General features: G+C 39.3%; 1 protein-coding gene across 1 annotated transcript in view; it reads left to right on the top strand.

The window, feature by feature from the left end:
- pde8a (phosphodiesterase 8A) overlaps positions 1–16,442 on the top strand; it is a 51,395-nt gene that overhangs the window by 24,222 nt on the left and 10,731 nt on the right. The window contains exons 2-13 of the mRNA XM_026163964.2: positions 2,700–2,756; positions 6,712–6,902; positions 7,975–8,031; positions 8,179–8,233; positions 8,404–8,492; positions 8,711–8,789; positions 12,950–13,090; positions 13,651–13,739; positions 13,878–13,929; positions 14,014–14,056; positions 15,096–15,173; positions 15,402–15,472. Coding sequence (XP_026019749.2) covers positions 2,700–2,756; positions 6,712–6,902; positions 7,975–8,031; positions 8,179–8,233; positions 8,404–8,492; positions 8,711–8,789; positions 12,950–13,090; positions 13,651–13,739; positions 13,878–13,929; positions 14,014–14,056; positions 15,096–15,173; positions 15,402–15,472 — 1,002 coding nt within the window. The remainder of the gene's footprint in view (positions 1–2,699; positions 2,757–6,711; positions 6,903–7,974; positions 8,032–8,178; positions 8,234–8,403; positions 8,493–8,710; positions 8,790–12,949; positions 13,091–13,650; positions 13,740–13,877; positions 13,930–14,013; positions 14,057–15,095; positions 15,174–15,401; positions 15,473–16,442) is intronic.

Genomic DNA, 16,442 nt, shown 5'->3' on the forward strand with positions numbered 1-16,442 from the left:
TTGGCATACCTGAGACTTTTCAGACTCCATGTTTCCCTTCCTTGAGAATTACTTCTTGACAGCCATCCCTCCACTGAGACCATTTCTGATGAGACTTGTCCAGTTTCCTCTTTTACAGCTATAATACACACCATGTTTTCAGCTAATCACTCACTTGTTGTTGAAAAATTGTATTTTATGGCTGTCAAATTTTTGACAGATTCAACTAAAGGAATGGGAACAAATTATGTATATTATTTCTAACCTAGGTTGCCTGTTATGTGTAGACCCAGCACTGCTTTATTGCTTGAGTTAGATGCCTTTTTAATGATTGAATAATTCATAGACCAGTGCTAAACTGCTTCAAAAACAAAAAAAACCATTCCCCTGAAAATGGTCAGGTACAAAGACTGGACTGGAAATAAGTGAAAAAGCTGCTAGTGTCCAAAGAAAAACTTTGAAAGACCTTCAGAAAGTCTGGAGAACTGTTGCTCGAGACCACTTTTAAAAAATTACAAGAAAATCTGGCTTCTTAAAAACAAAATGTAAAGAAATGAGGGGTAATTTTTGCGCTGTACTGTGTACTTTACATAAGATAAGATAAGATAACCTTTATTAGTCCCACACGTGGGAAATTTGTTTTGTCACAGCAGGAAGTGGACAGTGCAAAAGTTATGAGGCAAAAATTAGAATACAATAAGAATAAATACAGTACACAACTGTACAGAATAGAATAAAATAAAATACTATATACAGTAGAATAAAATAAAAATAAATATACAATAAGATAAAAATAGAATACAAATACAAATACTATATACAACTGAGTAAAAATACAACGATGACAGAAAGGATTATTGCACTTAGTATTATTGCATATGTATGGATGTGTGTGCTTGATCAGTTAAAGTCTTTATTATGGAGTCTGACAGCAGTGGGGAGGAAAGACCTGCGAAATCTCTCCGTCCCACACCGTGGGTGCCGCAGTCTCCCACTGAAGGAGCTGCTCAGTGCATGCATGCATCTCGGTGTCATTTACCCAGCTGCAATCAAAACAAGAGAGAGAGTTCTGGTTCATTCTCATGGCAAAATGAAATGATTGAAGCAGAAGATGTTATTTGCTCTGGCATGAGGGCAAAGAAATCTAGCAACAAAATAAACTAGATGTTGTTGAGCTAAACCCTTCTAGAAGAGCATGGGTTTATGATGTTTCTATATGACTGTGCAAAAATGTAGCTGGACACTTCTTTATGTGTGCGCATACCACATCAGGCTATTTTGCTACCAGATCCTAGTTCATGTGAAAGATCAGATGATCACAGAGCATCACAGAGCTTGTAGCCTTTCTGGTCCCATACTTCTTGTTTGTGGTCAGCTACAACAAACAGCCTAGTGTCATGATGATGTCAGTTTGGCTACAACCCAGGGCTAATCAGCTTCCCCCCCTCTTTGTTGTTTCATGGAGCTTTCAGAAGGCTTACAATTTAGCAAGAAGTGATTTACTGCAGCCCAGCACACTCTGAAATTCCTCTCTGTATTCCTCCTCACATGTGTAGATTGTTTACGGAGAAGAGGAATTCTAGAGGGATGGCGGTCCGCAAGGGGCTTGGTTGCTATGGTTACTAACCCCTGAGCTGGGTTCCATTTAGCAGGAAGGAAGCTAAATTATTTGCAGACAGAAATGAGAAAGCTCATGTAAGGAAAGTGTAATGAGTGAAAAACCTGTCAGTGTGATATTTGCCCTTTAAAAAAAAGTTCTTTCAAGTCTCCTGTTTAGGAGAAATTGGATGACTAAATTTCAAACATTTGTTTTAATTGAGTTGGTGATGAGAGAAGTATGCAGGTATGTAATACCAATTATATAGAAACACAATACAAGGTTATGCAATTTAAAATTTTGGAGTGCAAAAAGGTTTTGCACTCCAAATTTTGCAAATCTTTTTTTTTTCTTTTAAAAAGTATCTTGATTATTAATTAAGAAAAATCAAAATTGGTTAAAAGATATAGTGTGAATGTTAAAGAGGGTTAGAGGTAGTGTTATATTTCTAGTTGAACAGAAGTAAAATGTAGCGTCAACTGAAAATATTACTTGAGAAAATACTTGTTTATATTTCACTGCTGTCTTTAATGAGATGTCAGATAAGTACATTTCAACATGTTGCCATATCTGTTATATTTAATAGCTCATACTTTAATACCTTTTAGAAATGTTGTTAGATTTCCTTATAAAAATTTTAAACTGATGAGAATGTGTTTCAGAAAAATGAGTTACTGTTGTTTTGTTTTTTTAAACAGGCTAAGCTCCTGATCTGTTGTTTTCATATGAAACAGTATCAGTGAATGATTTATTTATTTTTTATTCATGAGCAAAATATAAGTGAAATCACCATTTAGGATCACTTGCAGTGTATTTCTTTGTCTGTGAATCAATAAACAATAATATTTACATATAATATGTGATACATTCCTTTGGCATTACAGCAATTTTTTTTTTCTTGGTTAAGTATGCATGGTCAGCTTGTAACAATGAATATAGTTATTTATGTCAGTGCTTTCCTGCAATATTAAGGCCAGAAGAAAAGATAAAGGTGTGACATTTTGCTTAACTTTCTTATTTCTGGGAAATTACTGGGATCTATGGAACCATTTTAAACTGAATGAGTGAAATGCTTTTTTTCTGATATTCTTCTAATGCCTGTATTCTTTTTGTTATCTTTCAGACCACATTAACAGAGGTGCAATTCGGACCAATGAAGTTATTTAAAGACCCACTTCAGGTATCGTAAAACAATAACTAACATGACTGTGCTTGAGTGTTTGAAGGCCTTCCGCGAACAACACGAGTGCTCCAGGAAAATATTCATGTCCATTCATTAAGAAGCTTTTAGCTAAGTTGTAAAGCAAAACTTGGTGTGACTGTGAATATTTGGTGGAGTTGTTTTTTGCATTTTAGTATTTAAAAACTTTTGCTTGGAGTTTGGTGGAAATTCTTAAAGACCCCACAGCATGTCCCATGCAAAGATTCGAAAAGAGGAGAGATGGGCATTAAAACTGTTAATGGGCCTATTGTGTGCAGTACACCCCTGGGTTGTCAAGGCAACAAGGCCAAACATTTGTGACGAAGAGCATACCATAATGAACAATGCACATTATGGAACAGCTGCACAGAGGGTCCATGGACCGGTTTCATCGCTGCCGACATTCTCAGATGTTCAGTGGGTCATTATACAGTTCGTGTGCGTTCCCTCGCCATATGTCGCTGCTGTTGTATAAAACCTCAGAAACGTCAAGCTTTCAGCCATTTACGCAGTGTGGTGTGGTCTTTTTGTTTGTTTTTGTTTCTTCAGGGGTTTTGACATTTATTTTATTGTTTTTATTAGATTTGTTTAAGCAGAAATAAGAATTTACTGTCGTTCTACCCAGTAGAACATACACGGATTATGAAAAGAGGATAAAGTGAAGTGGCTGCAGAAATGCCTTAAAACTGCATTTTTGCTAGTAGCTAGCAGGGGGCAACTCATCTGGTCCCAAAAAGTAATTGTCCAGTTGTATAGAAGGTTTTACAGTCGCATGATGTATATCTGTCCGCCATCTTGGACGTATGACAGTGTAGGATCTCCAGCCACATGGGCCTAGAGACTGATCGTGACCCCCTGATGGCGGAAAGCTAGGGAATAATTTATGTTTGCCAGTTGGCGAAGAACCACCTATGATTGCTTTGGTTGCTAGCATGTTGCAATAGTTTGCATGGAAGACACTGATTTGTCTGCAAACACTTGCCAACTACTCTTCAGGCAGTAGTGAAACTGAAAAGTGTGACACAAACCTTGAAACATGTTTGCTGCAGTGCTGAGGCACTGTTTTTAATGTGAAGGCAAACATTTCCCATTTCGGGTTTCTATTTTTTGCTACTGCTCTGCTAGTGGTTAGCAAGTGTTTGCAAATAAGTCTGCATTTCTTATGCAAACTACAGGTGATCACAGAAATCTGCTAACAGCCAAAGCAATAAGATTGAGGTTTTTGGTGCTGCACCTAAGGTGCAACTAAGTTTACCTAGCAACATTTAAGGAAACCCCTGTAACTGTTGGTTGCAATGACGCCATGCAGGAAATCTCTATAAGAAAGCGCTCAAATGTATTGATGAAATAATGAAATGATATTCTCAGTTGCTAGTAAATCATGGCTCTGCATACAAAAGAATACAAGGTTAAGCTATGTATGCTTTAGGGTGTGGCTACAAGATCAGAGTGAACCTGCATTGTCCCCAGGCTTCTTAGTCAGAGTCACCCTGTGCTTGTCACACCCTCTTTTAAAAGGCCAAAATGGAGATGACTAAAGGACTAATGTCGAAGCCTCAGACATACCGCATGAATGATAATAGACTAGTTGCACAGCTGGGGCATAGCATGTAACATGGTGCATTTTTACAAAAATAAAATTGCAACAAATTCTCATAACAGTGATGGTTTGAAGGTGCTGGATATATTAGAAGTCGTGCATTGTAATGACACATATAAGTGCACAGACTGCTTCATTGTCTGATGCGCTCCACAGTGACCACAGTAGGAAAGCGAGGTAGAGAGATATCCCCTTCCTGTTTTTGTCACTCACAGCTGATCCTGTCATTCCCTCCTCCTCTCTGCTCCTCCTCTTTTCTCGCGGTCCACAGGATCTGGCCGGGCCCTCTGTTTTCAACAATGATGTTTTCTAGACTGAGTGATCAGACTCTGCCAAACCGCTCACTACCCCCTTCAAACTATTTTTTCCCCTCTGGATGTCATTGTCTGTCTGCTACTTTCTCTTTCTGGTACATCTGACTCTTTGGAGCATGAGCAGGGTATCCTGATTTTCAGAAAAAAATTTTCTTTAAATGTCCTTTAAGATTATAGATTTTATTTTTCCCTATCAGCTGTAACTGGTTTTGTTATTATAAGCAAGGCATATCTGTCTAGGCCCAGGAAGAATCCCCTAAGCAGACCTTATCGTGGCCTATATTGCCCCGTTCTTCCAGCTCTGCAGGAATGTTGACTTTTCTACCAACATCCCAATGTGGAATTCTGATCTAATTCCCTGTGCGTACCGAACATAGCTCTAGGATTCAGAGGTGATGTATTTATGACCCGGACACTTAATGCCGCTTGTAGGAAAAATGCTCACATGAGAAATATGGCTTGGATTGGCAACACCTCTCTCAGACATAAGGACTCAGTGCTTCGAGCCTGAGGCTATGTTTTGCTACTTAAATAATGCCATGCCAATTGTCAGCATGAATGAGAAAGACAACTGTCCAAACAGCCAATCCTCTATCCCCTCATTGTGTGGAGGACAGAGCTTCTACTTTTCTCAGCAAAATCAGGTCTTTGTATCCTAACTCAACCTTACAGGTGTGATGCAAACTTAAAACTGCAGAACAAGCTTTCTTTTCTTTACGTTCACACTGCTCCCTGCCAACAGTTGGAGATGACGTCTGTTTGAGAGGGTGACTCATGAATCTACTCTTAGTGCGGCACTGCTCTTGGAGGCAGGCCTAATGCTCTGGTCCAGTATTTGCGCATGTAATGGGGTTATTTGAAAGTACGGTGGCAGAGAGAGAGAGAGCCTATTCTCAGGTTTGACGATAGCAGCAGCAGCTCGTTGGGCCACAGCCTTGGCAGACTGGTGGAGGGGCCCACAGCCAGTGAAGGCCACCGGGATTAATTGTGCTATAGCTCATGGCAGCAGACAAGAAAATCTCATGCATCTGAGTACAAGCTGATCAATCAGGGCCTACCCACTGGAGACCTGAGGTCACACTGCAGGCTGATTGTGGTCATTTGCATGTGTCATTCAAATGTGACAGTGATGTTTTGACAATTCGGATCCCAAATCCCTGTAGCCATTTTTATTTTTTTATTTTTTTGCTACAGAACTGATGATATAGGGCCAGGGTACATCATTTGTGATTAATCTAATTTCCTTAATGGAATCACAACTTCATGACGATTTGCACGGGACTTCTCCAGGGTTGTGCAATAAATCTTTTCAGATTCCTTTTAATAATGCAGCTACTCTGTAGTTGTCACACATCCAACCAGTAGAGCATAATTTCATAGACTCACTTTGTTAAAAAAAAAAAAAAAAAAAAAGACTGATTATATGAATCAACAGAATCATTATCACAATTCTTTAGGTCAGATGTTTGAGTGCCACAGTAGATTTAGTCCATAGACTTTATATAATGGTATTGTCCTAATTACTCCCTTACTATTTGGATAATATCAATTACTAGTAAAAAAAAAACAAAACCCAAAAAACCCCAATAATATTTGAATCCATCATGGCGTCACTCAATGGTTTTTGAAGTTCTGTTCCAAAACCTTGAGGGTGGCACTATGGCTGGCACCACCTTACTTTTAGAACCAGGACTGACAGCCACTTCTCGATCCTTAATGTTTCGTAAATATAAGCCACGATGAATTTTACACAGCAGAGATGTTTAATAAGTGTCCGGCACTTTAATGTAGACTTATCATTTACCCACCGAAGGTTGCCACTTGCGTGCTTTTGTCTTTGTTGTCCATGCTAGCAAACAGAGTGTAAAATCTGTTTGCATACATCATTTCTTACTTAGGAGACTCTTTTAATGTGTTCGTTTTTACCCCTCCTCATTTATTATTACACTGGAATATTAACTGTGGTACTATTAGATGTCTTTTATATTACCATATGTGCTTACCCGTGTCTCTTTTGCAGGTACTTTTAGTTTTTGCCAAAGAGGATAGTCAGAGTAATGGCTTCTGCTGGGCATGCGAGAAGGCCAACTTCAGGTGCAGCATGGCGCGAACGCCGGAGTCGGCTCTTGAATGCTTCTTGGAGAAGCATCATGACCTCGTCATCATTGACCACAGACATTCCAGACACTTTGACGCTGAAGCACTATGCCGGTAAGCAAGCTCTCCCATCATCTGTTTCTTTGAGTGATGCGGTGTAGTGATCTGCAGCTTTGTTTTGTCCAGTATACCCGCACAGCTCTTTGCAGATGGTCAAGTATCTATTCCTCTTGCCATTTCTTTTTTTTATTTTTTAAAGCTAGATGTCATTTAGCATTATTGGTGATATGAACATTGATACTTTTAAGCTGAGCTATCAGTGATTGACCAGTCAGGAGTTGAGTTTGCATTCAAATATCACTACCTCGTAAACTGTGACCATTTGTTCGGGCCATTACTTACTGAGCCACTGACTTATTGCTATTTTAGCTGTTTATACCCAGTTTCCACTAGCTTCACATCATTTACACCTCTTTTTTTTAATCAACTTTTTCCATTACTTTTTTGCAGACTGTTTAGACATGCTTTGTAAATTGTTTTTATGCACTCTAGATCGTAGGACCAAGATAAAGTTGTGCATATAAATTTACTTAATCACGCTGTGATTTTTGTTTTAACCAGCACAGCTGAAGTGAATTTGTTAGTGGCTGTCCTCTAAGGGCTGTGACTGAACAATTATGGAACTACTTTTCATGTGTTACAGTGCATTTGGTACAGCACTGGTGATTATGACTCTATGTGGGGGTAAATGGCCAGCTCACTTTGGGTTCCCCGGCTACCACTGCGTGCTACCTAGTGGAGTCATGTCACTGAGAAATGAGCAGTGACTGCCTATACCACTCTCTATCTTTAGCCTCTGCTCAAACCAAAAACACATTGACAAACATTCATTTGCCCTGCCCAGCGTGTATGTTAACCCTATTCATTTTGGCCGATCCATATGTTCGGTGTACACGGGAACTAAAGGGCCTTTATGACCACTGGCTGGGGAAAACCACAGGCGGATGAGTGGCCCTGTACACTGCATTCTTTCAGAGGCCTCTGCCCGCTCATAGAGCTCCACCAGTGGGCTCTGCCTGCCTGCGAGAATCGGAGCGTGAAAAACTGAAAAATACATTGATTTGATGCCATGGGCTTTTCCACCAGCCTGCTTACCAGCTAAAAGGCTCCCTCTGTTTACATTCAGGTCAATTAGAGCAGTAAACTCTTCAGAAAACACTGTGATAGTCGCCGTTGTGAAAAGGTATGTAATCTCTTTCTTCCTTTTCGTCACTGTTTGAAATGATTGAGAATGCTTGGCTTGGAGCAGGTCCGTGTAACCCTCTGATGTTCTTTAAACAACTGTTTGTCTTGTCGATGTTTCGATGCTTACACGTGCTCTCCTTTTAAGGCCAGACAGAGAGGAAGCCTCTGTGATGCCACTGATCAATGCTGGCTTTAATAGGGTGAGTGACTCTGTCTTTAAATGTGTGTCTTCTACCAAATGCGTGCGTATTGATGTACTGATGCGTTTTAATCTATCGGTATATAAGGCCGGAGTCCAGATTTGGACTGTGCATGAATTGCAAGTGGGATTTCTTTTTTTGCCTTTTACCTGTGTTGCTCTGACTCTCAGAGATATGTGGAAAATGCCAATATGATGGCCTGCTACAATGAGCTGCTACAGTTGGAGCATGGAGAGGTGCGGGCACAGTTCAAATTGAGGTGAGTCACGCCATATCGGTGTGATGTCCTGTGCTGTAGTTAAATACACAGTGCCCTTATTTAAATGCTCATGCACTGAGAGCAAGGCATCGGAAAGAACATGCTGACTTTCAATCCCAGTTTTAACTCCTGCTACATTTTTCTTGAAAGTTGGTAAATGTTAAGCTACTTTTGCATTTCTTAACAATAATTCTGGTGCTGTTGTGTCTCTACACAAGGGCTGGCAATGCTATTTTCACAGCTCTAGAACAAAGCCAAGAGGCCATAGAGATCACTTCTGAAGATCAAGTTATTCAGGTGGGCTTTTGATAAACTTTTGCTTCTAGCTCAATTTTTGTCTCTCTCTCTCTCTTTTCCTGAACTTCCCTTCCGGTTTCTTCCTTTCACAATCTCTCCTGTTTAAGATCCTGTTTTCATTCCTGTCATCTGAATGACCCATAATACTATAGCCTGTGTTCTCATATTTACATATACAGTAGTATGTGTAGTATGTGCGAAGGTCTCGAGCTACCCCTCATTTGTTTATATTTTAATTCCAAGAATCCAGACTTTCTTGTATTTTTTTAAGTGCTCTTGAGCAGTAATTCTCCAGGGTTTTTGAAAGTTGTGGATACACATACTGGACAACTCAACATCTAAAAAATTGAAATTATGTCTATAGGAACTTTGTTACTTGCAGCCTGTTGCAAAAAATAGATAATTTGTTCCAGTTTCTTTAAATTAATCTATGAAAAATGCTAAAGATTACATCATTTGACAGACATATTATTTTTGCACTAACAGGGTGATTCCCAAAGACCTATAAACCAAAGATTTGGCTTACCTTGGCATGGTGTGCAGTGTTTCCTTAGAAAAGTTGAGGAAACTCAATAAGTAGAGGAGAAAGAAAGAAGGCCTAAAAGAAAAGGCTACAGCAGATGGACAGTATCTAAAGGTCATGTCCTTTAGAAAAGGCAAAGACGAAATCTATTTTTCAAGGGGGTAATAATAAGTCATAAATAAACCTATTATAATTATGATTATAAAAGGCCATTCTTAAAGGAGGGAAATGGGAGGGAAAAAAATTAACCAAGAACTGGACTGAAAATCAGTGTTTATAGAGTGATCAATCAAATTTTGACATCTTTGATTCATTTTAATTAATGATTTAATCACTGAGCACAGCCTTGATTTTATGTTTTTAACTGAAACTTGGTTGGACCAAAGTAACAGTGGAGCTGTTCTCATCGAGACGACCCCTCCTAACTACAGTTTTATCAGTGAGGTCAGGGCGAGCAGGAGAGGAGGAGGGGTTGCTGTCTTATTTAATGAATCATTTCAATGTAAGCAGCTATCTCCTGGAATTTTTCAGTCTTTTGAATATGTGGCTTTACAGCTGAAGGCCCCATCCAAAGTTGTGTTTCTTAATGTTTACAGGCCTCCCAAATACTGCACAGACTTTTTTAATGACCTTAGTGAACTGCTGTCTGTGATCTGTGTTGATTTTGACTGTGTAATTATTGTTGGGGATTTTAACATTCATGTGGACAACCCTCAGGACAAAGGGACTAAAGACCTGAGTAACACTCTGGGCAACTTTGGGCTGACTCAGCATGTAACAGAGGCCACACATAATAGAGGACACACTCTTGACCTACTGATCTCCAAAGGCCTGAGCATTTCAAAGGTTACTGTGTCTGATGTGGGCCTGTCTGATCATTACTGTGTTTTCTTTGAAAGTAAAATCTCAGCCCACACAAATATATCAACAACAGTGATCACAAAACGGTGTATAACCGAACACAGTAGTGCAATTTTTAACCAGGTCTTCCCATTAACACCTGACCTGCCCAGAGGGTCAGTCAATGAGCTCGTCAATAGCTTCAATGCTAACATGTTAAATGTAATGGACACTATTGCTCCCATTAAGGTGAAGGTTATCTCTGGAAGGAAAAAGTCTCCATGGAGAAACTCCACACTGGTGAAAAATGAAAAAAGAGAGTGTAGGAAAGCTGAGCGCAGATGGAGAAAAACAAACCTCCAGGTTCATTATGACATTTATAAAGAGAAACTTCACAATTATAATTTACAACTGAGGAATGCAAGGAGGTCCTACTTCTCTGACATCATCACTAAAAACAGCCATAATGCTCGGGTCTTATTTTCTACAGTTGACAGGCTAACAAACCCTCCTGTGTCAGTGGCAGCTGAACTTCATTCGACCATGGCCTGCAATGACTTTGCCAAATTCTTCACTGAAAAAATCCAAAAAATTAGACAAGCAATTGGTACATCAACAGCAGATCCAGGATATGTACTGTGTCCACCAAAAAACTGTTTAAACACCATGAAACAGTTTCACCCGATTAACAGCAAAGACCTGGAGGACATCATAGGTCAACTGAACTCCTCCTCCTGCTGTTTAGATGTCCTGCCAACAAGTTTTTTCAAAAAGGTCTCAAAGACTTTAGAGTCAGACCTGTTACAGATCGTCAACTTTTCTTTATTATCAGGTGTGTTTCCAGAATCACTAAAAACTGCTGTAATCAAACCTATACTGAAAAAGGACAATCTTGACAAGACACAAATGAACAACTACAGGCCGATCTCAAATCTCCCGTTTTTAAGTAAGATCATTGAAAAAGCAGTTTCTCAACAGCTCAGTTACTTCTTAAAACAGAATAATTGCTACGATGCCTTCCAGTCAGGTTTTAGACAGAACCACAGCACTGAAACCGCTCTGACCAAAGTGTTTAATGACATATGTCTGAATACAGACAGTGGAAAAATGTCAGTCTTAGTTTTACTGGATCTCAGTGCAGCATTTGATACAGTTGACCACAACATATTACTCAAACGACTGGAGAACTGGACAGGTCTTTCAGGAACTGTACTAAACTGGTTCAAAACATACGTAGAAAACAGGAAATACTTTGTATCAATAGGTAACTTCACATCTGAGCAGACAAGTATCACATGTGGAGTTCCCCAAGGTTCCATCTTGGGACCCCTTCTGTTTAACATCTACATGCTCCCACTGGCACAGATTATAAACAACAACAAAATAAACTATCACAGCTATGCAGATGACACACAAATATATATCACAATGTCACCAGGAGACCGAGGCCCTGTACAGGCTCTTGGTAAATGCATTGAGGAAATCAATGACTGGTTGTGCCACAATTTTCTCCAGCTAAACAAAAACAAAACTGAGGTAATAGTCTTTGGCGCCAAAGAAAAACGATTACAGGTCACCAGAGAACTTCAATCTATACATCTAAAAACCACAAACCAGGCGAGAAATTTGGGTGTAGTGATGGATGCAGACCTAAACTTAGAAAAACACATTAAGACAATAACAAAGTCAGCTTACTATCACCTCAAGAATATATCAAGGATAAAAGATCTGATGTCTCAACAGGACCTGGAAAAACTAGTCCATGCATTCATCTTTAGTAGGCTTGATTACTGTAACAGCATCTTTACAGGTCTACCTAAAAAATCAGTCAGACAACTACAGCTCATTCAGAACTCTGCTGCTCGAGTCCTCACTAAGACCAAAAAAGTGGACCACATCAGTCCAGCTCTGAGGTCCTTACACTGGCTGCCTGTCCGTCAGAGGATAGACTTTAAAGTTCTGATGCTGGCCTATAAAGCTCTGAATGGTTTAGGACCAAAATACATCAATGACCTCCTGACCCAGTATGAACCATCCAGATCCCTCAGGTCATCTGGATCCGGTCTTTTATCAGTTCCCAGAGTCAGAACCAGACACGGAGAAGCTGCATTCAGCTTTTATGCTCCTTATATCTGGAACAAACTCCCAGAAAGCCTCAGATCAGCTGAAACACTCAGTTTATTTAAATCCAGGTTGAAGACTCACCTGTTCTCAGCTGCATTTGAATAAAGCACCAAATCCACACTTTAAGCTTAAATTTCAAAACTTACATTTAACTACTGATTTTATCTACTGTTCTGATTTTATCTGTTTTGATTTTATATACTGTTGTTTGTTTGTTTGTTTGTTTGTTTGTTAATTAGTTAGTTAGTTTATTTGCTTGTTTTAATCAATTTTAAATCGTGCTTTTTATTTGTTCTTGTTTCTAATGTCTCTGTAAAGCACTTTGAATCACCTTGTTGTTGAATTGTGCTATACAAATAAACTTGCCTTGCCTTGCCTTGCCTTAAGAGTTCAGATTGTGTTGAAGGATAAAAGGTGGTCATACCAAATATTGACTTTCAGCCTCATTAGAACTGTATAAACTCTGTTTTTCCCTTTATATACTGTGTTTCCATGTATGTTTGCACAGGTTTCAATAAATTGCTCCACCTGTTTCACTTTTTTCCTGGCAAAATATAAAGAAATTGGGGTTGCTCAAGACTTTTGTATCTTGTATCAGTAGAGGTAGTGGTCTTAACTCATGGTCCATCTTTTAAACAGCAGACAACAGTCTCTTGTTGCCTCTCCTTGACAGTATGTGAATCCTGCCTACGAGTCCATTATGGGCTACCAACAAGGCGAGCTAATAGGGAAGGAAATAATAGAAGTGCCTAAAAGTGAGAAGAATAAGCCTGATCTCCTTGAAACGATAAACTCCTGCATACGCAAAGGAAAGGTAAAGTGCATTTATCAAATCGTTTTATCGTTCGCATCTCACATTTCAAGTCATACACATTTTTTTTAAATGTAGTTTACTTCATCACAGACTTAATTTCATCAGGCAATATGTGAGGAGCTTTATTTCTGATTGGTTATACATATACAGTTTTGGCATGTCATGTGTGTGCTGTAAGTCTGCACCACCGGTCATCCAGTACCTCCGTTTCATGTGCATAAGAGCAGCGGTTGATGCCTGTGCTGTAATCTCACTACACAGAGAGCGAAGGTCAGTCGCAGACAGGCTAACAGCAGGAAGGGTCTTTTCAAGCTACTAAGGTAGTCTGTGTGGGGGGGTGACATGAAACAAGAGCACTGGACTCCAGGAGCGTGCCCCTTCCCCATTAAAGCAAGTGGCTGCCATCTGACATACACTGACCCACCTCCCCCCCTAATCTGCAGCGCAAACACCAACCGAGCTCCACACCTATTTATCGGATGTTTTCAAGTCTTATATTTTCAGTTTTTGTGATAAATGGTTAAATAATTGGTCACATGACTTATTTTTATGTTTTCCAGGAATGGCAGGGGATCTACTATGCCAAAAAGAAGAATGGAGACAGCATTCAGCAAAATGTGAAGATCACACCTGTAATTGGGCAGGGAGGGTGAGTGGATGTTTTGGAAATCTTGCTCCTGTAGTCTGATTTAATGTAAATGACCTGTTCAGCAACAGAATGATTACACTGTAATGATTATTGAGTTTAGGTTTCTCTTTTGTGTTAATATGCTTTTGTCTTTCACAGAAAAATCAGACACTATGTGTCTATCAACAGGCCTTTAAATGATAATAATAAGGTGAGATGTGTTTCTAGTTGTTAATGAAGAATGATGTGAGCTTTTTGCTTTTCATCATGTTGCTTTTCCACTCTGTCCATGCAGACTGATAAATCCAGTGAACGTGTGCAGGCAGAGTCTCAGACAGGTGAGGTCCATTAAATGCTGACCATATCCTCTGTTCAGTTAAAATTTGTGCCAGAAGTCACACAAGGTTCGAAGATTTGATGGCCAAGCTGCTGGTCATTAGAAAGATCAACATACAGTGCTTTTTTTTTTTTTTTTTTTTTTTTTTTTTTTTTTTTAATAAGAATACATGCATTTGGGAGTTTTGTGAAGTCTTACTTTGGAAATATTTTAGCAAATATATTGCACCATGCCAGCAAAAATTATTGCTTTCTATAATCACAACCCAAACTTTAAACCTTAGATTAACAGAGTGTGCAGTCCTGCTTTATCTAGCTGAGAAATATCTCACGAGGAATGATTGTTTACCTTGAAAAGGTCATTCATATTTTCACTTTCTCTCAACTGGACTATTGTTCCTCGTTGTATTGTGGACTGAAGTGTAAGGCCAATTCACAGCTGCAACCGATATCAAAATGCAGCAGCTTGACTTCTGACAGGCAAACAAAACGGGGATCATATCGTTCCTGCTCACTGCGAAAAATTGATTTTGAAAATCTTCCTTCTTGTCTGGGAAGCCTTACAGCTACAAGTAAAAGTTGGTGAACTCTTTCAGATTACTGGAAAGTGCAAGTGACATTTAGCATACAGACAAACGGGGGGAAAGTTCCTACTGTTGATAAATTCAAATAAAATTCAATGATAATTAATGAAATAAACAAACAAGAGGGTGTTATCCAAAAGCACTTTCTGTGTAGCTAAAACATGATGAGATCTTTTCCCCTGATAGACTACTGTTGATCTAAAACAGTTTACAACCCCATCAACAAGCTACACCATTTTCTTCATTGCCTTGAAAACACACACTTCTTTTTTCTGTTGTTATTTCAATTATATTTGCATGTTTGAAATAAAATTATATCTTTTTTTAAAATGGATAAAAGTACAGATTTCTACATACTGAGAAATTTCTTCCTCTAACCAAAGATCAGTCATATTCCTGCCACATCTCAATTTTGTCTGCCTGCATTTGCTAATGAAAGGTGTTTTCTTCTCCCCAGACATACAATCCAGTAAGCACAAAGACCGGAGGAAAGGCTCTCTGGATGTAAGATCCACAACATCTCGAGGGAGCGATGGTGAGCGTGAAAGGAGACAGATGATGGAAACTCTGGGCGTTTCGTGTCAGCTTATGAAACATTCCCTATTGTCTGTTTACATCAATTGTTGATTGGATACACACACAAACACACTAATTAGAAAGTGGTTGGGGAAAACTGCTGCCTACCTAACTTGTGCTTGAACTACACAACTTTCACAGTTTGCTGAAAATCAATGTGATTTTTTTTTCTCTCTTCTTCTTCCAGGGAGCTCACAGCGAAGGCACTCGTCAATGGCTCGTATCCACTCCATGACTATAGAGGCTCCCATCACTAAGGTGGGTACATTTCCTTCCTTGTCCCTGTCAGCCTCCATCATATGATTAGCACTTTGTTTTGATGTTTTGGATCTCATGACTGAACTCTTGGATTATAAAAATTGCCTTGACTGCCATGAGCACTTTTCGAAGAGCTACCAGCACTGAGTGTAGAGGTCACACACACTATGTTAAGAGTAGACAAGCTGATAAAATACCAGATTTTATGCACAAGACACTAAAACATGTTGGACGGGAATGACCTGCACTTTTACTGGTTTATGCCGTTTGCAGGCTGGATAGTCGGAACAGAAAAAGTCCCCAGGGATGGGTCATATGACACACTGCTGTTCCTCTGCTGTATCATTTGACTGTGTAGTCAGTCCCTGTAGGCGTCATCCTCACCAGAATAAAGCGCTGATAGAACTGCGGGTACTGTGTGTGTTTATATGTGTGTATAAGCGAATTAACTGGAACTTGTGTTCTTGCACATGTTTGCTGACCTCGCCCATAGGTGCCCATTGCTAAAGCCGCCTCAACCTTCTGAGTAGAAATGAAAATATCTCTGCTTTTGAACTCCTATTTAAATACTAATTTACTTAAAGAAACATTTTGATATTGTACTGTTATTAGTTACTGAGCAGGAGCAGGTCATACAGACATATGAAAAAGAAAGTACAACCTTGACAGAGGGTGTACTATGTATCAGGAGATAAAGAATTATCTGTTCCTCAGCAGGTTTTGAAATTTGGTAAACACAACCCCAGATGGAAAACAAAACGTGACATATTAGATGGTAGCAGTATTTATTTAACAAAAACTAAGCCAAAATGCAGAAGGTTGCATGTGAAAAACAAAACAAAAGAAAACCTACATGCATGCTTACTTCTTACACAGGAAGATTGAAGTCCCAGTTTTGGCGGTTTACTGGTCTGGAGCATTCAGGTGTGCCAAAGATGAAAGACATCCGCAGTGATTGTAGAGAAGCAAT

Source organism: Astatotilapia calliptera, chromosome 1 (genome assembly GCF_964374335.1).
Source record: "Astatotilapia calliptera chromosome 1, fAstCal68.1, whole genome shotgun sequence".
Classification (NCBI taxonomy): Eukaryota; Metazoa; Chordata; class Actinopteri; order Cichliformes; family Cichlidae; genus Astatotilapia; species Astatotilapia calliptera.